We start from the raw sequence: 22520 nt of genomic DNA, 5'->3' as shown, positions 1-22520 counted from the left end.
GTGATTAGGGCGTTACAAACAAAGTGTGGGGAACTTTCCTGAAGAGTAAGCTTATTTGTAAGCTGTGGAGTGGGAAGCAAAGGAAATGAGAATGCTTGAGCTGAGCTTTGAAAAGAACATAGATATGGTTTTATGAAAATGAAATGCAAAAAGGAGGTCATGGAGGTAGGAAGGATGTGGGCTGATTGTCCGGTGTCTTTTCCTTCTGAAACTGGTGGGTGTAGGACCATATCAGTGAGCCCAGCCTACTGCCTGCATAAGGCAGGGCTATCCTGACAGGCAGCCCACACCCAGGCCTGAGGTGGTTTCCACAGGTGAATGAGGGGATGAGGTGGCCAATGCCAAGGCAGTTTTCCATAGACAAATAGTCTAGAGTTAAGGTCTCTCTCAGCCAAGGTCAACTGATAAAATGGGTAACCAGTGTCCGTGACCCACTCCGGCCCTGAGTAACCAGTAGCCTTGTGTAAGAGCTGTTTTCCTAGTGTTGGGGGACAGATGATGACCTCTGCCACCTCAGGGCCACCACAGAGTCACCATAATCTCCCACAATGCCTTCAAATTCACATTTTGCCAGATGAAAAGCTTTGTTTTGTTTTTTTAAATTAGATCAGAGTAGAAGAAATACATTAAATCTAATATTGACATAGGTTTTCTTCTGTCCATTAGAAAACAACAATCAGCCAGAAATAGTTCCTTTGGCATTGCTTCTGCAGTGCTTAGTGATTGTACTTACAACTTAAAAACAATGTAAGAAATGTGAGAATTCAGAGATTGGAACCTGAACAGGAGGTTATACGTGTCTAGTGTCTAGAGCAGTGGTTCTCAACCTTGGCTGCACATTAGAATCACCTGGGAATCTTTTTAAAATCCTGATTTCTGGGCCTCATCCTCCAGAAATTCTGTTTTGTTTTGTTTTTTGTTATGGGGTGAGGCCACAACATTAGTAACAAAGAAACAGAATTTCTGGAGGATGATGCCCAGAAATCAGGATTTTAAAAAGACTTCCAGGTGATTCTAATGTGCAGCCAAGGTTGAGAACCACTGTAGAGTCAGCAACATGATGCCACAGAGAGAAGAGCAACCTGGAATCAGAGGACTGGATGGACAGCATCACCATGACCAGTGTGGAGCCTTGAGAAAATGACTTACTGTTTTGTGGCTTATTCTATGCATTCTCCACCATCAACAAACTCATGGCCCACGCAACTGAGCACTCACTCTGTGCCATGTGAGCAGGAGAAACCTGGAGTCAGCCCATCCCACTTCCAATCGCTACCATTTCCTAGTTGGGTGACTTTGGGCGTGTAACTTAATTGTACCAAGCCCCAATTTGTTGTGGCCCTAATCATGCTTCTATGTGATCTCTTGATTTATCAACTTTAGACATTATCCCACTGAATTTCAGCAATGGTATGGATTCTTCCTTACAACTTCAGCTAAATCAATATTCAGAACCAACATTATTATGGTTGTGTGACATCCTTTTCCTTTCTTGCACATGTTTCTTTTCCTGAAGTGAATAAATGTTAAGCATTTTGTATACACGAAGTACCTAGAACATGTTATATACTATCCTAGGCCCTGTAGAATGGAAAAGATATGACCTTTATCTTTGAGAAGCTCCTTGCCCAGGGGGAAACTAAGTCAATGCAAAGTTACCATAACAACAACATGATATCACTTCAATTGATATCTATGCTTTCCTGGTATGAACGGTACATACTTCAATATTTGTCCTTGATGGCAGCTATATCACCACAGTCTGTTCTGAAAATCCTAGATGGTGGTATATTTGCCTTGCCCTCTGAGGAGCTAGCCACCTGATCTGGGAATTAAGATAGATGGAGAAAACCACAAGACAGCGAATAAACAACTTCTACACTCAGGGAAGGCTTTCAACTCTCAGTGCAAAGGAAGTTCAGAGAAGAAAGGGATCAATGTGATGAGAATCCTGAGGGGTCTTCCCAGAGGAGAGATTGGCTGGCTTTCGTCTTTTCAGGGTGGTTCACAATAGCATAGTTTCCATCTAATGTTAACTTGAATAACAAGGGAGGCTGAGGCTGGCTTTGTGGAGTGAAGGTTCAAAGTGTAAGCTGTGGAGCCACACAGATCTGGGCTGGAATCACAACTCTATGTTTAACTAACTGTGTCGCTGTGTGTAAATCATTTACATTCTTTGAGCCTCAGTTTATACATTTATGAAATGAAGTTAAAGGTTACCTAATGGTGTTGACATGAGAACAAAGAAAGACAATGTATGTCAAGTGCCAAGCACAGGGGTGACCAAAATATTTTATAAACTATAGCAAAGGAACAAACGAAACATACATTAGGAGGGCTCCTCAGAAAGTAGCTGATTCTAGGACTGGGGCAGGAAATATAAAAGATGATCCTGTAGCATCTTTTAGTGCCAGAAAGGAAGACAGTGCTTAGAAAACAAAGAAACTGACACAAAAACACCCCACAATTATGAGAAGATGTCAAAGAGACACAGGAGACAACAGAAAGAGCTCCCAATGCTGGAACAATTTGAACAGCAAAATAAATAATGTAGTATTGAATTATAACCCAAATCATAAAGTAAATATCCACGAGCTCATCCTGATATAAATTATTGAATAGATAAATAAGTGGGAGAGAATAAACACATCTCCCATGTGGAAGAATTCCTAACAATTTTCATAGTTAACTCCCCACTTCTTAAAAGTGGGCTGCACATAATAACTTCCTTTCAAAGAGTGCAGCGTGGAAAGGGGGATGATAACTTCACAACAGAAAAATCTGACAAACACTGGCTCAGCCAGGTCATCAAGGTCAACATCAACAGTGATAATCATGTTAATAGTATGAACCCTTGGTACACATAGGTGCAGAAAATGACACTTTATCTCTGTGGGCCTCTTCTTCAAAACCCATAACCCCATCTAATAATGAGAAAAAAAATCAAACAAGTCTCAATGGAGGGTCCTTTTGTAAAATACCCAACCAGTACTCCTCGAAGTTGGTAAGGTCATCAAATCAAGGAAAATCTGAGAAACTGTCACCATCAAAAAGAACCTTAACAAACATGACAATTCAATATAATGTATCAGCCTGGATGAGATCCTTGGACACAAAAAGGATGTTAGGGCCCTGGCCAGTGTTGCTCAGCTGAGTGGAGTGTTGCCCCATAAATCAAAAGGTGGTAGGTTCAATTCCTGGTCAGGGCACATACCAAAGTTTTAGGTTGGATCCTAAGTCAGGGTGAGTATGGGAGGCAACCAATCAATGTTTCTCTCTCACATCGATGTTTCTCTCTCTTTTCTCCCTCTCCCTTCCTCTCTCTCTGAAATCAATAAAAAAAATATGAATATATCCTCTGGTGAAGATTTTTTTTAAAAAGCACGTTAGGTAAAAACTAATAAAATCTGAATAAAGAATGGACTTCATTACTAATAATGTATCAATTGGTTCACTAAAATTGTGACAAAAAAAGCATGGTACCATACTAATGTTAGATATTAATAATAGGGGAGACGGGGTGTGAGGTTTTTAAGAACACTATGCACTGTCTTTACAACTTTTCTGTACACATATATAAAACTATTATAAAATAAAAAATTTCTTGGGGGGAGAGCTATATTAGGATATCAAATTCTAAGATGTAGAACTCCAGAAAGAGACTTCAGAAAGACACCCTTCTCTGAGTAGTCAGGAAGCTTACTACATCATCAGCATGTGATTTCCCATTGGGGTTGATCATGTTATTAGAAAATTTTCCCTTAAACAAATTTATTTCCATGGGAGTTTGTCTTTAGGAATACTAAAATAAACAACAGCATATGGGCCTCTCTGCCCAGGGCTCTCTATACACTGTCATTTTCCCCTAATCAGCTTACAGAAAACAGGGTGATCAGAAGTTACCAGCTTCTCTGCAGTAAGTATCATAATGTATTGGCTACAATGATCACTGTTCACTAAATAATACTAACTCTTGATATAACCAGGAAAAAAATTACACAAACTTAGATTTGTCATTAAAATCATCCCGAAAGGTAGTTTGTAAGTTTATTTTCAGCAAGCATCAACTGTGTCTATTATTATCATTTCGGATAGGATGCTTTTGTCTTTAAATGGACTCTTTCAAAAGCATGACAACAGCCCCCACCTCCTCACCCCTTGCTTGGGCCTCCTGCCTCAGGTAACCATGTGCAACTGAAAGGCGGTGATCAAAAATGCCGATATGTCGGAGGAGATGCAACAGGACTCCGTGGAATGTGCTACTCAGGCGTTGGAGAAATATAACATAGAAAAGGACATTGCGGCCCATAGTAAGAAGGAGTTTGACAAGAAGTACAACCCCACCTGGCACTGCATCGTGGGAAGGAACTTCGGTAGTTACGTGACACATGAAACCAAACACTTCATCTACTTCTACCTGGGCCAGGTGGCCATTCTTCTGTTCAACTCGGGTTAAAAGCATGGACTGTACTACACACCAAGTGATCCATCCAAAAATAAGGACTGCAGCCTAAATTCCAAATACCAGATGCCGGAAGCCGGTCCATCCTTGCTGTTTCAAGGGACCTGGCATATATGGCATACTGTTCTTAATATGTTTGCTCCCCTTAGCACTGTGTGTTTTAACCAAGGTCACCTCTCCTAGAAAGGTTGTTTCCCCAGGTAGGAATTTTTCCCTGAAGTCAGGGAGGGGATGAAACTCCTTAACTAAGTGCCAGGCGGGTAGTTAATCACTACAAACAATCATGCTTAAGCTACATAATCTTTACTCCCTGGAATGGAGATAAGAAACGCCCTAGCCTTTGTAATAGAAATTGACAGGATTAAAATCAACTGGTATAAATACAGATGTAACCAGACAGAGAGAGACAGAACTCAGAACAAGACAGCAAGAGACAGAACTCAGACAGGGCTTGGAAGACAGGACCAAGAGAGACAGAGCCTAGGCACAGAACCTACACAGAACATTCTCTAGAGACAGAAGGACTTCACTGGAGAGGGCATGCCGGAGGATCCTGGACAGGGACTGGCCTCGGAGCCTGGAGGCGGAGCCTGGCAAGAGATCAACTGAACACTGTCTCCATGCCCTTCCTTCTTCGCCGACTCCGTCCACACCTTTGGGGACCCCTGGACCTGCTGGGGTTGGACCCCGGCAACCAGAGACTGAAATCTTCAGCCTTGCCTAAAGGAACACCTTGATCTTGAACCTTTATTGTGTTGTTTTGTACAGGGTATTCGCTGTACTCATTTGTTGTGGTTATAAAACAATTAGCAAAGAAAAAAAAAAGCATGACAACAGTACTAGAATGATCATTTCTCTTTTACTTTGGAGTATTTTTATATAATGATGCTTGGGTGGATTCCTATTCTTTGAAAAAGTTTTCCAGTTGAGAATAATAAAGCTACACTGTGAAGCACTCAGAGTAAGCTGGGAACGGGTCCAGGTTTTCCATCGTAGCATTCCGGCTCAGTTACTCTCTGCACTGTGTCCAAATTTGGGTACATTTAGGTCTCTCTCAATACTGAACCAAGTTGAACTGCTCTGCTTAATGATTCTTTAAGAGTTGTCATGTTAGCGTGACACTGGAGGGGGACTGTCAGCTTTGCTAGTTCCTGGCACCTTCTTGGCACCCACTAGGCTGTCAATAAATATTTGCTGAATAACTGAATGCTCAGATCACATTAAAAGTCACCAGAGAGAGTTGTCCAGAGAAGAAGTAATTAAATGAAGGTTGACATCGGCTGTCAAAGAGAGCTTTCAAAAGGCAAACCTTTAAGGATGGCTGCTGTGAAGATCTAAATATAGAAAGCCGAGTGTAGCGGGAGGAGTACATAATCCACAAATATTTGTTTACCACAAATGGAGTGCGAGGAACTGTGGGTGATGCAAATGAGAGTTGAGATGTTGAGCCTGTAGATGACAAGGAGAAGCAGGGGCACAAACCATTACCCCAAATTCATCCTGACATGATTACATTATGCCTGGAATCTTCCCTGGGCTTGTAGCACCCATCTGGCATGTGGCATGAAGTATGTCCTCTTTCAACAACCTCTTATCAGTTCATTCCATTAACACCTTCAAGGTATCTTCTAGGCCAGTGATGGCGAACCTTTTGAGCTCGGCGTGTCAGCATTTTGAAAAACCCTAACTTAACTCTGGTGCCGTGTCACATATAGAAATTTTTTGATCTTTGCAACCATAGTAAAACAAAGAATTATATTTCTGATATTTATTTTATATATTTAAATGCCATTTAACAAAGAAAAATCAATAAAAATAATGAGTTCACGTGTCAGAGGTTCATCATCACTGTTCTAGGCAGAAAGCAGTGGGCCAAGCCCCAGGCAGGTGGCCTCTGCTCCCCTACAGCTTGCAGCCTAGTTGATGACCTTACCAACTTTGAGGAGTAACTGGTCGGGTAGTTTACAAAAGGACCCTTAGTTAAGACTTGCGTTTTTATCTTCTCATTATTAGATGGGGGTTATGTGATCAAGACTAAATTGAGTTCCATCAAGGATTACATAATTGTAATGAGTGCAACGAATGCCAAGTAAGGTGAAACAAGAGCACATACAGGGAAACCTACCGTACTGAGGGCCAGCAGGGAAGGCCTTTCCAAGGGAGAGACATTTTTTGCTACAATCACAGGGATGAGTGGGAATTAGCTGAACAAAGAACTTTTCAGACAGAGCAAAAGACACTGTACTGGCCCTGAGGGGGGAGGGAGCTTGGTATATTTCAGGGACACAGAGCGAGGCCAGTGTGGTTGGAGCATGGCTGCATGAGGATTGGAAGGTGGGAGTGAAACCAGAGCCATTTAAAAACAGGCAAAACAAGCCATGTAGGTAACTTTCAGAAGTGAACATTGGAATATATGTAGTTTAGCAGACACTGATTTGCTTTTTTAAAACCGAGTCTATGCATATTTTATTTTAAAATAAAGTCTGAATAGAACACCCCCAAAATACTTATTTGATTTGTGTATTTTGGTCAATGGGCATGTGTGGAACAGTAATGATGGACAACAGGTCTATGATATAAGTTGAAAGGGAATAATTCGAGTCTGGCAGGTTTTTTTCACTAATTATTGAAATTGAAATGACTTTCAATTATAATTAATTTTATACACTCTTTGAAGAACTATCGAATTGCATTTCCTTAGGTTAATATTTGAACAAATCTATTACTTATTGTGGAAAGTAAAATTTTCACAAAACCTAAATGCAACCCTAAACGTGAACTGCTGTGCAAACAAGATCGTTAGCATAATTTAGGACAAGTGCAACATAACAAATGAGATAAAAATGTACAGTGGGAAACACTCCGCATTTATGATTGTACGGAAGAAAAGTCAACAGCCATTTCAATTCTGTAAACTGACAGCCTGTCCTGCTCATATAGACAAACCAATGGCTGAGTCTCTGAACCAAGCATATCAAACTCGCAGCTGGTGGGCCGCATGCCTTCAGATCTCTCACTTTATGGTCTAGCTAGCAGCACGAACGCGGCTTTCTATTTTTAAGTTTCTACTTGATTATAAAATCATGCCATTTCTAAAATTCAAACAGTTAAGTCAATGTGGTATAAGATTCTTCAAATGTGTTTTGATTCATCAACAGGATGAATGGATAGATCAAATGTGGTATATGTACATACAATGAAATATTATTCCACCTGAAAAAGGAAGTGAATTCTGACACATGCTGCCAAATGGATGAGCCTTGAGGATATTATGTTAAATGCAATAAGCCAGTCACAAAAGGACAAATACTAAGAGTTTCCACTTAGATGAGGTTCCTAAGAGAAGTCAAATGCACAGACAGAAAGTAGAATGGTGGCTGCCAGGGACTGAGGGGAAGAGGGATGGGGAGTTAGTGTTTCATGGGTGCAGTTTCAGTTTTGCAAAATGAACAGATTTTGAAGATGGATGGTGGTTGCTCAACAATGTGAGTGCGCTGAATGCCACTGAACTGTACACTTAAAAATGGTTTATGTGTATTTTACCGCAATTAAATTGTTTTCAATGCATGGCGACCTTTAGAGAGCACGAAAAAGGTGTTTTTATGTAACTCCTTGCTCCTTGCTTTTCCGTACTTTTCAGTAAATCAATTCTCCAGCCAACCAACACACCAGCATCATAAAGGACGAATTCTCCTACCATTAAGCATCACACTCAACTTCCTCATTCTTGGATAATAATTCCAGATAGAAAAGATACTGAATGTGGCAAATCTCTCTCTGATTTAGCCTGAAACACTTAAGGGAGTGAGGCAAGAACAGTCTTCACACTGCACAGACCACCCTCGCGGCGTAGCTCCTGGTCAGAGTGGCTGAGCTCGCCTCTCAGCTCCTCCACTCAGAGAAGTGAGTCCTGGGTATGTGGTTTGATCTCTTTATCGCTCAGATTCATTATCTGCAGAAAGTGTTAATAATTAAACTGACCTCGTAGGGAATGGGCACTTTGCACAGTGCCTCTTTCAGAGTGAATGGTAATAATTGTCTATAATCACCATCTCCCTCTTGTTAATAACTCTCTTAAGTTAATTAGCGGAATATTGTTATTACAATTCAAGAAATGAAGGGTGAGGGAAAAGAGGGACCTTTTGCATTATATTCAGGATCTGATCCTTCTGAGACCCCCTGGCTCAGACCGCTCTCACCTATCACCTGGATTTCTGAACAACCTCTGTCTGTTCTCCTTGTTTTTATCCTTGCCTCCCTCTCCTCACTCCCTGCACCACTATCATCCTAAAATAGCAACCTGAGTGGTTCTTTTGGAAATATTAAGTCAGATAACATACTTTCTTTGATCAAAATCTTTCAATGTCTCCGCCCTTTTCCTCAAAGTAAAAGTGAAAACCTTTACAATGGCCTTCAAGGTACTACAATGGTTTGGTCCCTATCCCCTGTCTGACCTCATCTACACCCGCTGTCCCTCTGGTTACTCTGCTTCCGCCATACTGGCCTCCTTGTTGGTCCTCAACATGACAAGCATGGTCCTGCCTCAGGAACTCTGCGCTTCAGCCAGGAACCCTCTTCCAATATATAATCTCATGGCTACTTTCCTCATCTCCCTCATGTCATTGCTCAAATGGCAACTTCTACAGAGGCCTACCTTGATCCCCCTACTTAATTCTACAACCTGATTATTTCTACCCTCAGGGAAACAGATGGCACTGACCCTTATCCAATAGGAACAGCTCTGATCTGTGTTTCTAACTCATCAAAACTAAGTCGCCCACGTCTGAAAAGCCAGAAAAAACTTTCCCAAGAGTTTCACTGCTTTGTTCATTGGACTAACATGAGGCTGGAGAAATTTCAGCCAGTCTCTTGCTACCGACTGTTGGTTAATTCCTTTCAAATGAAGAACCATTCTTTATGTGTAACATGTACTAAGGCAGGGATAAATGTTTCTATCACCAGCTGCAAAAAAAAGGGCCTGAAAGAATCCCAGAAGAATCTCCAGAAGCCAGCAGCTATCTACTGTGACTTCATATTTGCAGAGGGGAAAACAGAGGGCCAGAGCTGGCAAATGACTTCCACAAGAACCACAATGTAGAAGAATCAAATCTTGTCAACACGAGCTCTGTACTCCGTATGCAGGTGGGAGTAATAGAATGGAATGTCTCTGCACATTTTCTTCAATTCAGTCTTATCCTTCATTAAGACTGGGCTTCCCTGCATGGGTGTTTCTCTCCCCCCCTCCCCTGGAGTAAATTCTAATTAATGAGGTTGTTACTGAAACTCAATGGCTAATAAATAATGGCAACAGCAGCAATTATTACACTATGTGCCAGAGTAAGAACTTTACATGCATTGGACCATTTCAACCTAATAACAGTCTCATTAATTATAAACATTTTTATCCCTCATCGTTTCTTCAGTTGGGAAAACTAACGATCAAGGATGTAAACAGACTCGTCTGAGTTCACCCAGAGAACCACAGGCAGAAGACAGACTTGAGCTGGTCAGGAGTTTGTCTATTGCCAAAGCCAACGTTCATAATCACTTTAATACATCATGCTGTTTGTAATTAAATTCTCTTCAGTTCATTTCATTTGTCTGAAATATAGAGGATGGGGGAAAATACAAAGTAGTATCTCAAACTCTGACAATTTTCCAGTATTAACTTACTAATGGGTTGTAAGTTCCTTCCACACCTGAATTTTAAGCTTTCTTTTTCTATTATAAAGTCTTCCAGTTTTATGGATTCCATGAGCCTCCTTCTTTGTGGCATGAATACAACCCACACTTGAATTAATGCCAGCACCATGTGGAAACTCATGTCAGTGCTTAGCAGCATTTCTGGGTGTAACCCACGTAACTTTTGAGAAACTGAAGGACTTCTGTCCCAAGTTTCCCTCTTGAACTGGCTGAAGCAACATTATTTAAATTTATTTACATTCCAATGAGAAGAAAGGCGTTTCCCTTCCAAAGGGCTTTTGCTACTGCTCTGAAGCTGAGAAACTGGGGGAGAAAACAGTTCTGGTGGAAGGAAGAAAAATTACATTTCAGCATGTTTGCTTCCATTAAGAGATGTAAAAGGAAACTGTTACATCTGGCTCCATTTCCTTGCCAAATTCTTTAATTGTTTTGTAATTTGAGGAAAAAACCAAAGGTGATGAAAGAAAACTGATAGAAATAACTAACCATAAGTAAAACAAGCCCAAAATAAAATTCTAACTCCATTATCATGGCAATGCATATTTATATTTCTAACCTCTGACCCCTGTTACCACTGAAGGCTTTTTATGTAAACTTCTGGTATTGAGGGGAAAATATAAAGAGATCCTTAATTTTTACTCCCTAGAGCCAATAAATATCATTAGGCAGAAACTGACACAACGTTATAATAATGCAGAGTTCATGATGGAAAACCTCCTGGTTTGAGAGATTCAGGGGCATACTTTGAAAATACAAATGTTTCTAGGGCTTGAAGCTAAAACCAAGACCAACCCTCATCTTCCTTCCACTAAAAAGAGGCCCACCTTAACACGTTCCTACTCTGGATAAGTCAACAAATCTAGCTGGCCTCTGCTCTCCTCCACACATAACTTTTACCCCCATTTCAAAGCTAATGCATATTGAGTTCTACTATATACCAGGCATAATATAATATTATAATATAATATAATATAATATAATCCTATATAATAAGAGAGATAAGATCATGAATCAGCAGGAGGGTGGGCCATCGAGGTACAAGTGGGCTGCGGAGAGCTACAGGAGGGGGCAGGGCAGCAAGCTATGAGGGGGGGGGAGGGGGAGGGGGTAGGGAGAGCTACAGGAGGGTGGCAGCAACCTACTGGCTATAAGCTATAAGCGGGCAGCAGAGAGCTACAGGACGGGGCAGCGCAGCAAGCAAGCGGGAGGCGGAGAGCTACAGGAGGGCAGGGCAGCAAGCTATGAGGGGGGGGAAGGGGGCAGGGGGAGGGGAGAGCTACAGGAGGGCAGCAGCGATCTACTGGCACATGGATTCATGCACAGGGCTACTGGTATAATTTATAATATAATATAATATAGTATAATATAATATAATATAATATAATATAATATAATATAATATAATATAATATAATATAATATAATATAATTAATATAATATAATAAATATAATCTATACCAATAAAAGGGTAATATGTTAATTAGACTGGACATCTTCCGACGTCCTTCTGGACAAAGCCACAGTGGCAGGGGCCAAGGCAGAGGCAGTTAAGGGTGATCAGGCCGGCAGGGGGGAGCAGTTAGGGGGCGATCAGGCTGGCACGGGAGGGCAGTTAGGGGCGATCAGGTCAGCAGGCAGAGGTGTTTAGGGGCAACCTGGCCAGCAGAGGAGTAGTTAGGGGCATCAAGCCATCAGGCAGAGGTGGTTAGGGGTGATCAGGCAGGCAGGTAGGTGAGCAGTTAGGCGCTAGCAGTCCTGGATTGTGAGAGGGATGTCCGATTGCTGCAGGGATCAGGCCTAAACTGGCAGCCGGACATTCCCTGAGGGGTCCTAGATTGGAGAGGGTGCAGGCTGGGCTCAGGGACCACCCACTCCTGTGCACGAATTTTGTGCACCGGTCCTCTAGTTATTTTATATTATCTCATTTAATCCTACAACCATCTGATGAAGTTGATATTCTGACCATTCACTGAGAGGGAGAAGGGGCTCGCCCGAAGTCATCCTGCAGGTGATAGTCGAATTGGATTCAAACTATATCTTTCAGATCCCAGAATAGAAGCTCCTAGCCCTGCTCTTTGTATAACACATGACACTGGCAATTCATCCATCAAATGCCTACTTCCAGAGTATCCCACTGAAGTCCCATGACTGTGGAACTGTTTCTCAGGTCAGAAAACCTGAGTGGGGTGTTTTTTTAGGACCATCTGCAAGTGCAGACAGAAGTATTGTCTCCAGGTACAGTGAGGATCCCGAGGTTTCTCTGCCCACAACACTGGACTCCTTGGCTCACATCTGAAAGCGCTGAGATACAACATCATTTCATTCACATGGAGTTTTGTTCTCTCCTCATAAAAATGTACCAGGAAGGGCATTAATCCTCAGTGATTATCAATCTCTGACCTCCCTTTCCGACTGAGCTCTACACATCCTTTCCTAGGTGGCACAGTTAGGCTCAGTGTACTAGATAATGAAAAAGTACTTAAAAAGATCATAATGACATCTGGTCCCTCTTTCTATCCCCACTGGTTGGTACAGTGTCCGACTCAGAATAGGAGTCAAAATTGGTTGTTTGTCTGAAGGATATCCTCATGCATACTTGCAAGTAGGAAGTCAGAAGTGTGACGAAACTTAGAGTGACAAGATAGGCAGTTGAGGTCTGGCTGGCATGGCTCGGTGGTTGAGCACTGACCTATGAACAGGAGCTCATGGTTCAATTCCTGGCTATATACCAGGGTTGTGCGTTCAATCCCCAGTGTGGGGCATGCAGGAGGCAGTCAATCAATGATTCTCATCATTGATGTTTTTATCTCTCTCTCCCTCAACCTTCCTCACTGAAATCAATATATATATATATATATATGATAGGGAGTTGACTTTGGATTAAAGTAATAATGAGAGTTACCAGTATCAGTAATGGTCACCATGTGTTGAATAATTAGTATTAATTAGTATGTTTCAGGTGTGGTGCTAACACTTCCCATGAATGATATATTTTGTTCTTCATAAGGATGTACAAGGGAGAGAATATTGCTGTCTCCATCTTACAGGTGAGGAAGCTGAAGTGAGAGAAGCAACTTAGCCAAAGGCTTGGAACTTATGAGTGGTGGAGATGGAGTTTCATGTCAAGAAATTCAAGTCCAGAGACCACACATTTACCCACTATCTCAAACTGCCTTTAAAAGAGAATTAAATAAGATGTTCTTTGTTATTTATTCATAACTCAGTCAGCCATGTATTTATTCATTCAAAATTTTTGAGTGCATTCTTTGCTCAAGGTACTAATATTAGGTATCAGGAATATAAATAAGGCAAAGTCCTTCCCCTAGAATAATAGTTTCCCTTTTGGATAGGTAACTATCTAAGCCAGGACATAATATGAGAATTTATTAGAGGAAGTAGTGGACACAAACATTACTTATTTTAGATACCAAGTCATTGCAGATAATTAGATATATGTAGTAATTGAAACCTACCCACATATTAGAGAAGGACAGGAAAAGAGCATTATGTCTAGCCTGATGGAAAGCATAGGGAAATGTCATGGAAGGCTTCCTACACGTGGAGAAACTTAGCTGTTAGCTTTCAGTTTCAAATCTAAAGTGACTTGAGCCTCACCTGCGGGTCATACAGATCTAGTAACAATACAAAATCTGAAAAATTTCTAACGCAACAGTAGGAAAACTTGGTCTGTAAATAGTCACATAGTAAGCATTTTAGGCTCTGCCAGCCATACAGTCTCTGTCTCAACTATTTACTCCTGCTAGATCCTGAAAGCAGGCATAGATAACACATAAATGAATGGACATAGCTATGTGCCAATACAACTTTATTTATTAAAAGAGGCCATGGGCTGGATTTGGCCCATGGTCTGTAGTTTGCTGACTCCTGTCCTAATTTAAAAAACTGGAACCCACAATAGCTGTGTTAGTTTTAACTTCCCTCGAATTCAGAAATACCCACATGCCCAGCAGTTCTTATTAGCGCAAAACTCCTGATAAATCAATCAACTTCTGATCGCCGCATGCAACTTGCTTAATTATCACTAACACCTCCCATCTTTATCAGGGGGAAAACATTCTGTGAACAACAGATGGTGTTGCTATGGAGTCTTCAACATTCTCCTCAGCCACAAATATAACTATGCCGGTGTAGGCTGAAAATGGCCAACTAACTGATGGCTTTAAGGGAAAATATTTAAAAGATAGAAATCTGCAGATGGGTAACTAAGAGCAATGGTTGATTTTCTCAAATAAAGAGTACCCACTAGTAAAAAAAAAAAAAAAAAAGAGAGAGAGAGAAAGAGAGAAATCAAAGGCACTCAAACCCCAGAGCCATAAAATCATTAAAACTGGGAAAGCACTAACAAATAAAAAGGAGACACTCCAAGACCACAATTTCACTCACAATGTCCTGTTAATTCTAGATCCTGTGACATTAGGTACCTAAAGAGTAGTAATTGTTATGTAGTAAATCACAGGAGTCCATATTCGTAAATATGACCCTGTGGTGTAAAATCTGTAACCACAGCAGATATTTCCTCTAAGTCTGTAACAATTCTCACATTAGGTAGGGATTTATATAGTTGTCCATAAAAAAAGAAAACATATAAGAGAAGTCTGACATATTCCTCAATAAAACCAATAATAAAATATGCATAATTTGACTTCACATTGGTTCTTACCCTACTTTTAAGCTAGCTTGAATCTGAAGGGATGATTCTTGTCTTGTTTATTTCACAAGTATTTATTTCATTGGCACACAATCCAACAAAATGGAGGAAATGTAGGGATGTAAAAATTAACTAAATAACATTACAACCCCTGAAGGCCCTAGTATTAGCTAGAAGCCACTTTAAGTGACTGCTAACCATGAATAATTTCCCTAGTGTATAGATTAGAATTGTGTATCTCTAGTTCATGGAGGGATATAGTGAAGGAAGGAAAACTGGACCACAGTAGTGAAAGAGTAGCAAGAAAGGGCAACCCCGCATCACACATTGGGATAGTGGGAGTCTGGACATCACAGGAAAAGAAAAATTCTTGAGAAGGTCCTTTCAAAGGAGAGACAGTGACAAAAGTGGTATGGAAACTTTTAGGTGACAAATAACCGTGAGTAATTTCATTTCTTAAGGTGTTTCTCTGCTCTATTAGGGAACACAATAAGATCGACAGGGATTAGTTTATATGTGAGCATGTGTGTGCATGTGCACGTGTGCATATGTACAGGAAAGGAGTGCGGTGAGACAGGCAGATGGAAAATAAATAATCAGTATGTCTAGTAGTGTTAAGTACTAAGAAGAAAAATATAATGTTATGTGTTGGGAATGGTGACATATTCATTGGAAGGACACTCTAAAATTGTGAGAATTTGGGCAGAGATCTGAATGAAAGAAGGGACTGAGACAGCTAAAACTTCCCAGACAGCAAGAAAAGTGAGCACAGAGGCCCTGAGGTGGGGGATGCTTGTGTTATTGGAAAGGGTAGGGTTGAGGACTGATGAGTGTGGGGACAAGGTCAGAAAAGACGGGGGCAGGATCATGTTTAAGTACAAGGAACACGTATAATAGGAGTACCGGAAAGGCAAGATGGTCAACTCATGAAGGAACAAGTGGACTAAGTGAGATAGCTCTCTTAAAAAATGCCTCCGTTTATTTCTCAACTATTTCCTTAAAAGGCAGGAAAGCACTGAAAAGTCAAGTGTCACTTCAATGCCACAGTGAAAAGGCCCTGTGCCCCAGCTCTTCAACTTCCAATTGCTAAGAAAGGGCCTTCTTTAGTCGTTAGAGGAAAAGTCCTCCAGCGGGTCCTGGTTTGAGTTTTAACTCAGAAGCACAGGGGGCCAAGAGAGGAAGCTCAGGAAGAGGGAATGTAATAATGATGTTTTATTTCAAACATCTCCTTCACAATGGAAGCCACTTGTCTGCACAAGCAAACGAATGCGATTGAGTCATAAACCTCCCTTCACTGACTCTGGGAACAGAAGTGCTTGGTGATGGACTGAGGAATCTGAGGATACATCAATGGACATGAAGTCAGCTCTCACAGGGCCACCAGTGTGTCCCAGGCTCCCACTGCACAGGCATCAACAGTGGCAGTGAGGTTGGGGATGGGAAGAGGAGCCAAGCCATCCCACAGCTTATCACCAAACCAACTAGAGGTGAAACAATGGTCTCACATAGACACTAGCATCTCTTCCCTTTATGCTTACAGCTGAAAGCCCTCATCCTGGAATGCCGATTTCCCAGCTCTACAAAAAAACAATTATTCCCGTGTTCCTTAAAGACTGGGTCAAATCCCACTTCCTCCCCGTGGACCTTCCCCATCTACTCAGATTAGAAAGACAATGTATCTGTACTTCCCTTAGCATCCTTGTAACCTTACAGTATAGTTACGAGAGCAAGAACCGCAGTTATGAACTATGAGAGACTTGCTGGCTTTAAATCCTGGATTCACCTCTTTCTGACTCCAAGTGTCCACTTTCACTTATGATCCCCAGCATTTGTTGATGTAACATAGATGCAACGGATAGATAGATCCTAATTTCTCAGAGAACCATGCCATCTAATCCTGAATTTCCCATTGTGTTTCACAGGATGTTAAGATGTATTCCAGAGAAAAGAGTTTCACATCAATTTGGCAAATGAGTTAAAAAAATTCAATGTATTTCTTTACTGCAGAGTCTTTCAGAATATGCTAATACTAATATCTAAGCGGGGACATAGAGCCTGCTGTGTTTTCCAAACGTATGTCTCTCAGATATTTCTGAAGGATGTTCATCCTTGACAAATCGGTTTAGAAATGCTGATCTAGACTAAAACTTTGGTTTTTCAAAAGAAGCAGCTGACACCCACATGACACGCACATAATCCGTTCCAGAACCAGGAGCCGAGGCCAGGTTTCCTGCTGTGAAGGCCTTCCTCATTCCATTCATTTTACAACCTCAACATTCCTTCCGCATCCCCTAATGCCGAACTGTGTAACAAGCTGGGCACATGTGAGTCCCATCTGCTAGACGACAAAAGGAGGCCTCAGTGAGGCTCAGCATCTTGGTACAGCCATGGGTGCAGCGGCCAGGCTGGGCCTAGAAACCTGAGGCTCCTGACTCCACCTTAATCCACTGCCCTTAGCACACACTTCTCTTTCTGTTCACTGTAACAAAGGAATGGCTCTTTGATCAAGTTTGGAAGGCTCAGACTGAGAACTGTGGGCTGGAGGGAGCCTGCAGCCATGTCCATATGTTCCACACTTGCAGGGAAAGATACTTCTGGAGACTGAACCAGAAGTATCACCCTACCTGGAGGGATGTATCTTGGAAAACTTCAGTCCTGGGGAATTGGTAAGGACCAACACCAGTTCTTATGAGCTGGTGCTTCTTCAGTTTATCACTCCGTGATACACACATGTCACTACTCGGCGATTCATTGCAGTTCAGACACGGTGTCCCCTATGTGCTGACCTAGAGTCAATCCTGGGCTGGGCCCTGGGGCGCTGGGCCTGGCAACAAGTTACACATTCCAGATTGTTCTGACTTGGCAATTTTCAAATCTGGCAGGTCTCAAATAATTCTCATTTAATTGACAAGTAAACTGATATCTAGAAAAGTTGAGTGAGCACCCAAGTTCCCACAAGAAATAATTTATAGAGCTGAAAATTAGAAAGCAAGTCCATACTAGCTAGCTAGCTTTTGACTTTCTAGTAGCTAGCACGCTACTGAATTTCTACCCTGACTAGGAAAAGGAACGAGACTTGCCTGTTGCCTTTCTTTAATATTCTTGCTAACATCACCTAGACTAGGGCACAACCCTCAGGCTCAGTAACCAACTCCTTGTTAACTTGATATTGAGGTCCCTTCCTTACTTCTCTACACACGCATCTGGCTCCTCGGAGAGGAGATTTAATTAAGAAAATCCCTCTCTGTTGGAACATACCCAGCTGGGCTTTCCAAGCTGCCTCTTGAATGCATTAATCACAAAAATTGCTTGGCAACATAGCCATCCCACCCTTTGGACCGACTCCACAGGGTCTACTGGAGTTTATAGAAGTTTCCCTACAGCCACAGGAGCACGACTACTTCACTGGCCACTTACTGGCCACTTTTCCTAAAGTAAAGCCATAGAAACAGGTTCAGCAACTGCTGGCTCAGAGGAGCAAAGAATATCTCTGCGTCCGCTAGGCCCACTTGAATACTTACTATGTGTCTGGCACTTGGCCCAGCCTCTAAGTTTTTTATCCCATTTAATCCTGACAACGGCCCATCTATTAGGTATTATTATTATCTCTAGTTTGCAGAGATGGGCACTGTAGCTCAAAAAGAATTACTGACTTGCTCAAGGTAAAGATGCACAAAGTCTAAGAGGATTAGGCCTGGAGCACATGTCCTACACAACCGCATCATATTGGTGAAGTCTCCAGACTAGTGTTGTAATTCCGGAGTTCCGTTTTTTGTGAACTTTTTAATGAAAAGGACCTGAAGGCATAGGACACTTAAAACTGAGTAGCCGTCAGCATCATTGGGTGACTACATGGGTCCTCTTGCATTCGTTTGTCATCTAGATCAGTGGTTGTCAAGGGAGGCATCTGGCAATGTCTCTGATCACCATCACTGGTTTATATGTGGGCTGCTACTCGCATCTACTGAGTAAAGGCCAGTGATCCTACAGTGTACCAGACAGCCTCGTACCATAAAGAAGTTTCCAGCCCTAGGTGTGGATAGTTCCAAGAGTAAGAAAGCCAGTGTAGATTAAGGCAGCCAAGGTTCTTTGATATCTATAGATCAGTGATTTTCAACCTTTTTCATGGCACACACATAAATCAATTAGTACAATTTTTCAGTACACCAAAAATACATTTTTTGCCAATCTGACAAAAAATAAAAACAGGTATAATTTTGATTCATTCATGCCAGACAGCTATTGTTGTGTTGGCTGTTGTCATTTTTTTTTTAATTTGACAATCTAAGGGAAAAGAGGTCAGTGCTCCTGACTAAATAGCCAGGTACTGCATGTTTTAAAAAGATTCTGATGGCACACCAGAGTGACGTGGCACACGGGTTCAAAATCAACTGCTGTAGATCATAAAGCAGCTTCTGCGTGGACAAGTTTCTCAACATCCGAATCTCTCTTGGTTTCTAGATCCATAACCTGGCTCTGACTTCATCCGGATTATAGTCTTTTGTCTACACCTTAGATACCTACCTCTTCCTCACATACCTGGCTACATGGTCTGCAGGCTCTAATCTCAAAATACTGGGGTTTGTACCTGGCTTTCCTGTTTTGGCATTGTTGCTCTATAGTTGTCCCTGATTTGCTGTGATACTCTGGACAATTCTTTATCAGAGGCAGTAGAAGTCACAAGGTCAATTATTATTCAGGGAGACAGGACAGACAAGAGGTTAAGTCTTGCTCTAAATTCAGAATGCCTAAATGGGGATGCTGGACGTAGAGCTTATTAGCTCAAGACAAGTTACTCCACCCCTCTCAGGCTCACTTTTCTGTTTTCTTACCTGTAATGTTAGGATAATAATAGTACCTACTTCCCTGGATTGCTAGGAGCATTACATGAATGAATATGTGTAATGCATATCACCTGACAGCATATGAAAGAGTGCTTAACCTATTTTTTTTCCTGAAAGCTGGTTGCACTCATACAAGCTGGTTCCAGAAAGTGAGGTTGCACTTATGTAATGCAGATAAATCATTCTGATAAATTCTTGCATTTAAACATAAAATTCAAAGATGACTATGTGTAATATATCCACTGCAAACTAAACTACCTTGAAAGGCAAAACAGTTATCATAAACTAGAGGCCTGGTGCACAAAATGTGTGCACAGGTGTGGTCCCTAGGCCTGGCAGGCGATTGAAGTGTGAGTGTCTGGCGTGGAAGGGTAGGTCCCAGCTGACCTCTGGGCCTTAAGCAGCACCTGGGCCCCCAGAGCCCTGTGCACCCACCTCTGCCTGAGTCATGGCGCCCGAGTCCCCACGTGGAGATGTGATGAGTGTGGCTAGACACCATGGGCTGCGGCACAGCGTGGGCCTCTGGGCCGCCCAGCAGTGCCACACGGAAGCTGGGCGGGCAGCACACTCTCTCCCAGCCAGCCTCAGAGACTGGCTCAAGCTCAACTGGCCCCTGTGGTCCTGGTGGCTGCAGCCCGACTCACCCAGAAGAGGCTGCGCAGGTGAAGAGCGGGCTCTCGCAGGCACCCAGAACCTGAGTGCAGGGGCTTCCCCAGTGCACAAGCCCAGGAGTCCCAAAGGAAGGTGGCAGGGGGAGTGATAGCAAGCTCAGCGAACACCCTGCATTCTCACGGAGGGCACCTCCTTGTCCCAGTCACTCCCACCCCCAGGTAGCTGGCCAGAGGTTGCAGCACATCACAGACACCCGCCATGTCCTGCCACGCCCCCTAGTGGTCAGCTTACATCATAGCAAGCAGTCAAACTCCTGGTATTCGGGTAGAATGACCATCGGAGGGAACAATTTGCATATTAGGTTTTTATTATATAGGATAGGTGTAATGCTTGGATTAACACAAAAAACAGTCATGGGGGCTGTGTCAACCTGGGGAATGGTGTACCTTGCCCAAAGGCATTAAAAAAATTAACATCCTTGCCCTGGCCTGGTGGCTCGCTTGGCTGGAGCAACATCCCATACACCAAAAGGTTGTGGGTTTGATTCCCAGTTAGGGCACATACCTAGGTTGCGAGTTCGATCCCTGGTTGGGGTGCATATGAGAGGCAACTGATCAATGCTTCTCTCTCACATTGATGTTTCTCGCTCCCACTCCCTTCCTTTCCCTCTCTTTTTCTCTCATTCTCTCTCTCTCTTTCTCAAATCAATTAAAACATATCCTCAGGTGAGAATTAAAACAACAGTATTAACATCCTCTGCTCTTCCAAAACACACACACAACACACAACCCTCCAAATTGGACCTGTTGTCTTCTAATCTGCAAATGCCTCGCCTGAGTTTGAACAACTTTTAGTCTATAAAGGTGTCCTTTGTTCCATACACGATTTGAAGTCATTGCCCAAATTAAAGATGCTCTAACTCTAAGTGGATTAGACCCACAGTAGTCTGACCCAGAGCTTGTTATAAACAAACATAAACAAAGCCAGATTCAACAGAAGTCATCTTTCCAAAACCAGCATGCAATCCTCTTACCAGCTTAGTATACAGTGAATTCTCTCCCTTTCTGACATCTCTTCCAACACCAACTGTTTGGAAATCAACCCTGGAACTTGCTAGCATCCTTTAGCATGACTTGTATTTAAAGTTTTAAATATTTTGGTGGTGTGGAGAATGCCTGTTTTTTATTACCAATTCAGCTGCAAGTTTATTGGGGAGTGCTTGCACGCAGCAGGCATACAAATAAACTTTTTCTTCGTTGACTTTGCCATTAATATTCTGTCTACAGTTTTGATCAACCCATCATGAAATATACTGTATTTTTTAGGCTCACTAGCCTTTGAAACCTTTGACATTTCAATAAAGGCAACTGTTTGCACTGATGATTAAAATCTATTACTTAACCAATATCTAATGAATATTCAACAGATGCCTAGCATAATGCTAGTCACTTTTCAAGGAATAAAATATTGAGCTGTATAGAATTATCTTAGTCCATGGAGATAGCACAATATTGTAGAAAGAAATGAGACTTTAGTAATAGCCCTGGTTTCAATTTCTGGCCCCCTTATTTGCCAACTCTCTGGCCTTTGGCGAGTTACTTAACTTCTCCAAGTTTTCATTTCTTTGTATGTGAAATGTGTAGGTCATGGTTTTTACTTTACAGGATTGCTATAAAGTAGAAGATTAACTAGCATGTGCAAGGTTAGAATAGTTCCTGACACACTCCAGGGGCTCCATCAATGTTAGATGTCATTTCCCTTTCCCTCTTGCGATGCTTTCTCCACTGTCCTCCATGCTAGAGACTTAGTTTTTGATCGTGGAAAAACGAATATACTTTTTTTCAAACAGAAATGCAAGAGCATTACTGATTCCTCTCTTCATCTTCCTCTCCCTGCTCTCAGTGGTTGTCTCAGCAGCTTCGCTCAATTATACCTCCAACATACTTGTCAAATCTCAACTCCCCATCTTCCACGCCCCTATTCCATTTGGAGTTTCCACCATTTCTCACTGGGACCACTGAGCAGGGTCATCCCCATTCTCACGGTTCCCTCCTATAGACTTTTTTTTACTCATCAGTCACAAAAACAATATATATCCTTTTTCATCTTAAAGTCTTTCCCAACTTTCTAGCTCTCTTAGGATTAAACCCCAGTCCATCCACATTACCTAGACAGCCTGGCTTATAGTTGTTGCATTCAATAAATTTTACATGAGTACAACACAAGTTA

General features: G+C 42.0%; 2 protein-coding genes across 2 annotated transcripts in view; one reads left to right on the top strand and one right to left on the bottom strand.

The window, feature by feature from the left end:
• The window catches only part of SGCD (sarcoglycan delta), a 302515-nt gene that overhangs the window by 115237 nt on the left and 164758 nt on the right, over nucleotides 1–22520 (bottom strand). The window lies entirely within an intron of this gene.
• Nucleotides 4160–4523, top strand: LOC132235899 (dynein light chain 1, cytoplasmic-like). The gene has a single exon (XM_059699028.1). It carries the CDS (start codon nucleotides 4223–4225, stop codon nucleotides 4454–4456), a length of 234 nt encoding a protein of 77 aa, XP_059555011.1. The 5' UTR covers nucleotides 4160–4222; the 3' UTR covers nucleotides 4457–4523.

Source organism: Myotis daubentonii, chromosome 5, assembly GCF_963259705.1.
Source record: "Myotis daubentonii chromosome 5, mMyoDau2.1, whole genome shotgun sequence".
Lineage (NCBI taxonomy): Eukaryota > Metazoa > Chordata > Mammalia > Chiroptera > Vespertilionidae > Myotis > Myotis daubentonii.
This window is presented reverse-complemented; position numbering and strand designations above follow the sequence as displayed.